Source organism: Chiloscyllium plagiosum, chromosome 39, assembly GCF_004010195.1.
Source record: "Chiloscyllium plagiosum isolate BGI_BamShark_2017 chromosome 39, ASM401019v2, whole genome shotgun sequence".
In the NCBI taxonomy this organism is placed as follows: Eukaryota; Metazoa; Chordata; class Chondrichthyes; order Orectolobiformes; family Hemiscylliidae; genus Chiloscyllium; species Chiloscyllium plagiosum.
Window position 1 is genome coordinate 578501 of NC_057748.1, and position 10172 is coordinate 588672.

The window sequence follows — 10172 nt, forward strand, 5'->3', positions numbered from 1 at the left end:
GCAACAGGTGATGCAGGGTACAAAGCTGAAGAAACCAGCCCTAATCTGAGCAGACAAGTACCACCTGCACGACAAAAAGGAGTTGGAGATCAGGTTATAGCTGAACAGGAGAACCTGTCTCTGATGGAAACAGGTCGTAACAGTGAGGTACGTGCTCTATGGTACAACACTGCAGCCAATCAGCGTCCAGAGATGACATTATTACCACAAGGTAGCCATAGTCGCAAGCAGCGCCAGCCAATCCGGCTCCAGATGGCAGATGGAAGTCAAGTAACCATCAAGGAAGAAGATGATGATCTCCTTTACTGTGGGGAGAGCATTTCCAATGCAACTGTCTCCGATCAAGGTGCTGAGCACATCAACCAAGGTGAGCAAACTGAGGATATCTCTGAGACAAATGCTTTTGATCCCAACCAAAGCACAATGGGGGATCAAAGAGATTCTGCCAATCATTTGAGTTTGAGTGGCAAAGGGGACGAGTTGGAATTTTTCAATGCTAGTGATCTCTTACCTGAAGAACTGAAGTCATTTTGGCATGGAGAGAAAGAGGAGAAGGAACCCTCCTTACCACAAAACCGAAAAGCAGACTGCAAGTCCCAACTTGATACATCGTACCAACGGCCTTCAACGTTCATGCAAGACTTCCTTCCAGCATCGACTGTGCAGAACAATCCACGAAACCAGGGCTGCTCTGTGCAATATGATGTTCAGGGAGATAGCAATGCGGCCAGCACTGCCAGTCACCGGAACCTCTTCCAGATGAACCTTCCTCAGTCACCTCATCTTCCAGCTTTGCCATCCACCTCACAGACATGTATGCCCAGCATTTCAGCTCAGCCATCTTGCCAAAATCCCCCTGTGTTCCTGGATGGAGGCCAGACAGTTTCAGCTACCCCTCAGGCCAGTCACAGTTCCAGTGAAACTGAAAAGAAGCCGTATGGATGTGCACAGTGTGGGAAGACATTCAGTTCCAGACAGAATTACGCTAAGCACATGTTTGTCCACACAGGTGGGTTCATCATCATTGATCATTTTAGTTAAAACCATTCTTTCTATCCCAATTTTAACCCATACGCTATTTCTAAGATGACTGATGGAGAGGCTGACTCTCACCGGGATACGGTTCCTGAAGGGGCTGACTCTCTCCGGGATACGGTTCCTGAACGGGCTGACCCTCACCGGGATACGTTTCCTGACGGGGCTGATCCTCACTGGGATACGGTTCCTGAAGGGGCTGACTCTCACCGGGATACGGTTCCTGAAGGGGATGACTCTGAGTGGGATAAGGTTCCTGTAGGGGTTGACTCTCACTGGTGTCCTGATTCAACATAATGAACTCACTGAGCACAGAATAATCTGAGGCTGATCGTGATCATTAAACCTTTTGCTTCTTGTGGCCCATATCTTTGTATATCTATGTAATATCTTTGGTTGAAAAGTAGTCATCACATTCAGAACCCAATCCCTTCACTAACTGGAAATGCATAGCACCCGTGCCTTCTGAGCATACCTTCATCAAAACTTGTTTTAAATTCTGTGTGATATATTACAAGGGCACCTGTATATTACTGAAAATTTTACTGTAATGCTGTCGTGCAGCTATCCACATTTGGATCAGCCAATGGAAAACCAGGCAGGAGTGATGGGGCTTGGATGTTAGTAGCAATTGGAAGTGGCTAGAATGTGTGTTTCAGGTAGCACAGATGCTAGTGATAATGGAAAACAAAGAACGAAGGAGACAAGAGCCTGGCTCTCCAGTGCTGGAGCATTTGCCAATTTGAGAAGTATCAAACTTAGAGGCCTTCTTTGAGTACTTCAAGTCCTGCGTCAGTGTTACTAATTATTTGGTGCTCTCTCTCTTTTGAAGTTGTTGAGTCATATTGTTATATTGGAGACTGTTCAGGTTTTTTAAATGACCAGACTCCTAATATCCAGCAAGGTGTCAAGGCAGTCATCAGGAACAATAATTTGATTGGTTTTCCCTTAGCCTTGTGATTCTGATGGTGATGACCTAGCAACACCAGCCTCCACACCTAATGCTGTCAGATCAGCTACTCAGGTCAGGTTGGCAATGAAAACTGAATGTGTGCACATGCACAGTCTGGCTCCTTCTCACACATTAGGCCTTCAGTTCACTACCTACTGAATGGTTTTTAATGATGCTCATTTTCTGCCATTGCAGTGTCATTCCTCTCTGATTTACTGATCTCTTTTCTCCCCACCTCCTCTGCAGGTGAGAAACCCCATCAATGCAGCGTGTGTTGGAGGTCATTCTCGCTTAGGGACTACTTGATAAAGCATATGGTCACACATACAGGAGTGCGAGCGTACCAGTGCCCGGTGTGCAATAAACGTTTCACACAAAAGAGCTCGTTGAATGTGCACATGCGGCTGCATCGTGGCGAGAAGGCCTTCGAATGTCACGTGTGTAACAAGCGTTTCTCTCACAAGACTTTGCTGGAAAGGCACATGGCCACCCATATTATATAAACACACATGTGCAAGGCTGAACCAAGTAAATCCCACACATGCTGGACCTACCTGGGTTAATATGCCTTGAGCAGACCCATATCGTGCACACAGGAGGTTTTAGCCAGAGTTATAAACCAGTTACATAGCAACCGTGTAAACACAGGATGTGGCAGTGGTGAATGCAGTAGAAGCCACAACCCACCCACCCATCCACCACCACCACCACACACACACACATACAAAACGACCACCCCCTCCCCAACCAAATTAGACACATTGTTCAATGAATGCACCATTAGGTCAACAGACAGCAGAATGAGCCAGTTTAATTTCCAGTCTGTGTTGAGGTAAATAATCTCATCTGGTCAAGATACCAAAGTTGGTATCCACACCCATGGGAGCAGAACTAGCCATAGGAACACTAGTTCCTATGTGTTAAGTTTGGACATGATCAGGTTTGATTGTCATGGTGAAATGTTGTACAGATGTTTTCAGCCCAGGCTTATGTTGGGGCGGGGGTGGGGATTGAAGGATGAGGAGGGAAGGAGCAACACGTGGGTTGGGTAAACATCCTGCAAATCCATTTCCAAAAAAATGGTTGAATGAAATTGTTAAATTATACTTTGGAATTTGACAAAAGCTCATTGATCAGTGAAGCAAAACTAACAGCAGACGGATCTCAGCGTTTATGAGTTTGCAAACAGCAGTCCTGATGATTTGCTCTAGTTTTATATCTTGTTATGACAGCTCTTCACACTAAATCAAGCTCAAGTTACATTATTTAATGAATTAAATAATAATTGGAACAGCCAGCAAAACCAGCAATGCCTTAATATTTTAAACGTTGCATGAAATCTTTACTTCTTTGTTAATGAATAAGCTAGAGTGTGGTGCTCTGACGTGTTTGGGGAATTACTATTGAGAGTATATTCCAAACAGATTTCTGCTCACTCCCACTTACCATTTTCACCCTCTTCCCGATTTGGGTTAAAGTCGAATCAGTTTCTGGTGCAGTGTTTAGAAAACTTTCTGGTCTGAGAAAGCACAGACCTGTGACCCCCCTCTCCTTCTCACCCCCCACCCAACTCCTTCTGTACACACATCTCTCACACCAGTAGTTTCACAGTAATCACATTCAGCAGATTCCCCAGTGTCCCAGGCATTTCCTTGTGTTAATAAAGCATGCTTCATTTGCAGAGCAGGGATGGACTCCCTCTGCTCCTTTGTCCCTCCCTGGTGGATGTTTCAAGGTTCTGCTTCTGGAAAGGAGGAAGAGTACTTGCTCGCAATCCAGTACTGGGAAGATCCAATCAGTAATCTTTGGTAATAGGCAGCTTATTTTAGTGTGTTCCTAGCCTGTTTACCTAGCTGACGCTACATTTTCTAAAGAGGCCAGGGAGTCCAGCTTATCACTGGCCTTGTAGTCTGACAATGCAAACCTTCAGAGCTGAGCAGTAATCCTGTGGATGGCCACACTGATTTTTGGTGTGTTAGTGAAAGGCAAGTCAGCTTGTGTTCCTGCTCCTGATCATTAGTCAAATACCTTGATTGGAGTTGTAAATGTGGAGACATTTAATGAGGCCAGACTCCAGATTGCCTATGTTTCTTTCCCTTTCCTCTAGCATTTATTGTTCAAGTCAGTAGATGGAGGCACTGAGAAACGCATAGTCAATGCCTGATGTTCTGGAAGTCTTGAGTGTGGTGCTGGAAAGACACAGCAGATCAGGCAGCATCCGGGGAACAGGAAAATTGATGTTTTGGGCAAAAGCCCTTCATCAGGAATGAGGCTGGGAGCCTCTGGGTTGGAGAGATAAATGGGAGGGAGAAGGTTGCTGAAAGTGCGATAGGTGGATGGAGGTGAGGGTGGACTGGATAGGTGGGAAAGAAGATGGACAGATCATTAGGGCAGTGCTGAGCTGGAAGGTTGGAACTGGGACAAAGTGGGGGGAGGGGAAATGAGGAAACTGGTGAAATCCACATTGACGCCATGGAGCGAGAAAGGAGAAGGAAGTTAGATACCTTGGTGTAGTGATATTAAAACCCCCAGGTTAATACTCTGCAAAAAACCCGCAATGTCTGTACTGTTTTGTCTAGGTCTGTATATGGAAGTTGTATTTATTGGTTCTGCAGGATGTTCAACTGTCCAGCCAGACTGGATTACAGTGCTGTATTTCAATACACGAGATAAATCGCAGCAAAGCAAGAAGTGATTCCAGTCCCTCAAAAACAAAGGGTCCATCAGGGAGCTGTCTTTTTAAATCACTTTCCTGCATTCCCTCCTGACTAATGTACCTCAAACCTGTGTTTGATCCTGATCAGAAGAAAGTGAGGACTGCAGATGCTGGAGATCAGAGTCAAAACGTGTGGTGCTAGAAAAGCTGATGAAGGGCTTATGCCTGGAACGTCGATTCTCCTGCCTGAACTGCTGTGATTTTCCAGCACCACACTTTTCAACTTTGATCCTGATCTGCAGCATTGATGAAACTGAACCTGAATCAGTTTTCTCAATATTTATCCAGAGGTACAAATCTGCTGAGCTTTACAGTACTGTTCTGGTTTTGATTTAAAACCACATGGGTGCTCCACAGTGCTGGGTCCAGATCACAATGCTATTCACTGTTGTACCACTGTTGATCATTGCTAATTAAATGTTTGCCAAGAATTTGCATTTCTATATACTGGTTAACAATAAATTTAAGCAGGAAGATGAGGTGAATTTGACCCATTTGGCTTAATTTTACCAGTGTAGTAACATCTTGTGTATATTGGTTGGTACTGTGAAATGAGAAATTCTGACCATTTCTAATCAATTATCAAAAGGTTATGATGGTGATTGGGACAATGTAGATGCTGCTGATCATATTTAATATCCCAGGGATATAAGCTGAGAATCAGTCATTGCTAAACAATGTGCTACAGTAGGCATTCTCCAGCCAAATCCTTCAATTGCCAAACTAAAGAGATTACCTTAACAGATTCTTGTCCTTCTGTTGACCTCTCCCCATCTACTTGTCAATTTTATTATTGGAATCTGTTCCTCCTAATGTGACTGAGATTCTCTAACAGTGGCTACACTGCAATTGTGCTACAGAGCTCAAACCCATATTAAAACCAAACCAGCTCCATAACTGCCTTGATTGTTGAGTTCTGCAACAGATGGCACACTGATCCACACAGATGATATGTCCCACTTGCAAGCTGTGCTTTTGTGTTCATCTCTGTCAGGTTGAAACCAATTTGGGAACCTGCTCCTGATTTCCATCCACTGCCCCCTGCTGGGTAGTGAGTGTATGGCTGCTTTGAGACCAATGTCGCCTCCAAGTTTTCTTCCTGTCTGGCCGCCTTGCCCAAAACAAAATGTGAGGTTAGGTGAATTGGCCACGCTAAATTTCCCGTAGTGTTAGGTGAAGGGGTAAATGTAGTGGAATGGGTCTGGGTGGGTTGCGCTTCGGCGGGTCGGTGTGGACTTGTTGGGCCGAAGGGCCTGTTTCCACACTGTTAGTAATCTAATCGAATGTAATCTGTCACACTTTTCAGAATATTTCGAATGTCAAAGCTGCCATGCAGCTGAGAGAAATTGCAGGATGGAGGGTGATGTTGGTCAGCATCTAGCTGCCAGGAGAAAGTGAGGACTGCAGATGCTGGAGATTAGAGTCGAAAAGTGTGGTGCTGGAAAAGCACAGCAGGTCAGGCAGCATCAGAGGATCAGAAGAGTCAACGTTTCAAGCATAAGCTCTTCATCAGGACTCAGGATCCTGATGAAAAGCTTATGCTCGAAACTTCGACTCTCCTGCTCCTCGAATGCTGCCTGCCTGGCTGTGCTTTTCCAGCACCACACTTTTCAACAATCTGGCTGCCTTCAGGGATGGGTCTTGGGGAAAGTTTAACAACATTATTTATGTAAACCTGTAGTTTCATGCAATAGTGAGAGCATTGTATTCCCTCCCAGTTCATCTACTCGATGCTGGGGAAATACTTGTCCCTCCTTGTGAGTTGAAGCAGGGTCTGAGCTTTCCTGATTGGTGGTTAAATGCTGGGTCATGATATCTAGGTATCTCCATCACTAAAAGAGCAATTCTCAGACACTCAATGTTTGTGAACCCCACCATACACTCAGCTACATCTTGCATCAAAACCACTTGGTGTAGTGGCACAAGCTATTGTAAACTTTCTTTATACCTGAACCTATGATGGGTTTCAGTATTCTATTTCACTGTGAAGGCCGTCACATATGGGCCCAATTTTCCTGGCCTGTATTTAGTCTGGACTGTTAGGTCCCAGCTGAGGTCATCTCAAGTTCACAGAGATGCCAAGATTGCTGCCATGGAGAAGCACAAGGATGGAGGATGAAGAATGTTCATGCACAAATGAACACTCGGGAGAGATATTGCAGGGATGAAAGACAACAGAGAGAAACAAAAAAGCAAGAGGTGTTTAATTATTGAATATCATGTGGGTAAAGATAAGTTTATGTTTGCCAGTGACAGCACCTTCAAGAACTGTATCTCAGTGAGAGTTAGCACCTCTGGAATTGTATCTCAGTGTGAATCTATATACTTATGCTCTTAATTAAGATGTTTCAACCAAATCTTGATGTTTGTAATGTACTGAGGAACTTTTAAGTACTTTACATTGTGGATGTTTTTCTAAAGTCATGGAGAGTAATATTCATCCAAATACATGAGTCTGTTGTTCATAAGTGTATTTTTTGGGGGAGTCTTACGTAAATTGTTGTCTAAAGTTTCGTGCAGCAGATTGTGGAGTAAAACTGCAGTATGCCAGGGCCTGCTGATCAGACTGATGTAGGTAATTCGCTAGATAATCCAATGTCACTGCTGATTTCACTGATTTTTATTAATTATAAAGCCACCTTATTTGACTTGGTCCAACTGGAAATGTGATGGAATGAAACTTTGATTTGCTACTGATGAATATCTGTCAAAATACTTGAGCTAAGAATAACACCTGTGTGCACAGCAGGAAGATATAGAAAATGGAGATCGACTTTGGAACTCTGCCTTTTTGTGTTTGGGCCACTGTCTTGAAGTTGTTAAAGGCCCACTTAAAGCTCACCATCAATTGGGTATATGGTGACCCTGGTCTGATTGTAATGATTTCACATGGCCAAACAGCTCTGACCAAGTTTTGATTTAAGTGGCTGAATCTATGGACCCATTGTCTGTGTGATACTTAGCTCCACTACAATAAGATGTTCTCCTGGTTAAGTGTTCACAGCTGCCTCTATGCCCATGACTGTGTGGGCTCAGTCCTTTATCATTTCTTGATTTTTAATTAAAGATTTAAATGTGAATCTTTATTTCTATATGTTGTACCTGCTGTTGGCAGGACATGAGGTTGGACCATTCCTTTCACAACAGACTGTCAGATCTGGGCAGTATTATTGTGGGCGGCACGGTGGCACAGTGGTTAGCACTGCTGCCTCACAGCGCCTGAGACCTGGGTTCAATTCCCGTCTCAGGCAACTGACTGTGTGGAGTTTGCACATTCTCCCCGTGTCTGCGTGGGTTTCCTCCGGGTGCTCCGGTTTCCTCCCACAGTCCAAAGATGTGCAGGTCAGGTGAATTGGCCAAGCTAAATTGCCCGTAGTGTTAGGTAAGGGGTTAATGTAGGGGTATGGGTGGGTTGCGCTTCGGCGGGGCGGTGTGGACTTGTTGGGCCGAAGGGCCTGTTTCCACACTGTAATGTAATGTAAAATGTAATACAACCCTACTGATAGATCATCCCATCAAAAGCAGAACTCACCTGTTTGCTTCTACCATCCTTGTTTGGAAGAGCAGTGTGTGTGGCTGTCCTACTGGATTTAATTCAGTTTCTTTCATAATTCAAGGGTGCAATAATTTCACTGGCCTTCCATTTACTGAAATCCAGTGACAGCATTATAGTCCATGTGCCTCTCAATTGAATCTGTCTGTTTTCCTAACATATCAGAAGTGTAGCATTCATCTCTTAACCATTTGTTCTGCTGCTGAGTCTGTAATAACATAAAAACATGGAGCAGGAGTAGGCCATCTGGCCCTTAGAGCCCATTCTCCCATTCAGTAAGATCACAGCTGATCTTTTTGTGGCCTCAGCTGCACCTATCCACCCTCACCATAACACTTAATTCCTTTAATGTTCGAAAAATTTTCTGAACTGTAAAAACATTCAATAAGGAAGCCTCAACTACTTCACTGAACATGGAATTCCACAGATTCACAACCCTCTGGGTGAAGAAGTTCCTTCTCAATTCAGTTCTAAATCTGCTTCCCCTAATTTTAAGGTTATGCCCTCTTGTTCTAGTTACATCCGCCAGTGGAAACATCCTCTCTACATCTATCTTATCTATTCCCTTCATACTTTTATGTGTTTCTATAATATCCCCTCATTCTTCTAAATTCCAATGAATATAATCCTAGTCTACTCAGTCTGTTCTCGTAAACCAAGCCATGCCCCCACCCCCATTAAGTAATCCAAGTGTGGCCTCACCAGCACCCCAGACAGCTGCAACATGCCCTCCCTGATTTTAAACTGAATCCCTTTAGGACAAAATTCCATTTGCGTTCTTAGTTATGTGTTGAACCTGCAGACCAACCTTCTGTGATTCATGCACAAGGACGCCCAGGTCCCCCTGCACATCAGCCTGCTGCAATTTTTTTACTATTCAAATAATAGTCCTTTTTGCTGGATGATTTTGCATTTATTAACATTGAACTTCATTTACCAGACCTTAGCCCATTAATTTAAATGTCTACATTGTCTGAAAAGTTTCACAGTCCTCTGCAGGTTTTACTCTGTCACTCATCTTAGTGTCATCCGCAAACTTTGAGACACTACACGTGATCCCCAACTCCAAATCATCTATATAAATTGTGAATAATTGCAGACCCACCACTAGTCACTGATCGCCAACCAGGAGAGCACTAATTTATTCCCACTTTTTGCTATTACAGAGCCATGACTATTAATATCAATGTCAGTTTTTTTTGGGATGTCAATATCACTTTTTAACAAAAAACAATCCAAAGCATGCGTTATATCCATGTCTCTTCAAATACACTAAAGCAAAGAATTAAGTATGTAATTAAAATATTGAGAGCACTTAAATATTAAATCGAATTGTATTTTTTAACATGCCAAATAATTGAAACTTGTGTAGGCGGAATTAACTAAATCGTCATGTTGCCAGCAGGTTTGTATATAATTCAACTCTTTCATCGTGGGTCAAAACCCGTGTTTTTTAAATTATGAGGGTAATTGACTGCAGTCTTTTGAACAAAGTGTTGCTCAGATCTTCAACACCGTCGATTCTAGCCACGAGGTATTCATTAGACCTATTAATTCTGGAAAATACTGCCAAGCATGAGGATTTCCTCTTCGTGCTGGAATATGATTGACACTTCTCTGTTGAATTGTGAAGGTCCTGTAATTCGGTAGCTCCGTAAATGGACTGTGCGGTTCCTGTCCTGGGAGTGTGTGATGGGGACGTTGTGCTGATATGTACCTAGTGTTAGGTTATCACTAGGTCAGGCAGCATCCGAGGAGCAGGAGCATCAGGAATTCCTAAACGTCGATTTTCCCGCTCCTTGGGTGACCTCTATATTGGATGCTCTTCAGAATTGCTCCGGCGTCTGTCGCCGGGACAAATGGCGGCGGACACGGAGGATCGCGTTAACCGCCGCCGTGCACTGACGTCATTTCCT

The 10172-nt window shown here is 43.8% G+C and overlaps 1 protein-coding gene across 1 annotated transcript; it reads left to right on the plus strand.

Moving 5' to 3' along the window:
* Positions 1-6: 6 nt before the first annotated feature.
* Positions 7-4245, plus strand: LOC122542075 (zinc finger and BTB domain-containing protein 20-like). Its single transcript, XM_043679395.1, has 2 exons — positions 7-1009; positions 2234-4245. The coding sequence occupies exons 1-2, from the start codon at positions 124-126 to the stop codon at positions 2488-2490; spliced, it is 1143 nt and encodes a 380-aa protein (XP_043535330.1). The 5' UTR covers positions 7-123; the 3' UTR covers positions 2491-4245.
* Positions 4246-10172: the final 5927 nt, after the last annotated feature.

Coding starts and splice junctions, on each gene's coding strand:
- LOC122542075 (XM_043679395.1), top strand. CDS start 124: ATGGAAACAGGTCGTAACAGTGAGGTACGTGCTCTATGGTACAACACT. Junction 1,010..2,233: donor GCACATGTTTGTCCACACAG/GTGGGTTCATCA, acceptor CCTCCTCTGCAG/GTGAGAAACCCCATCAATGC.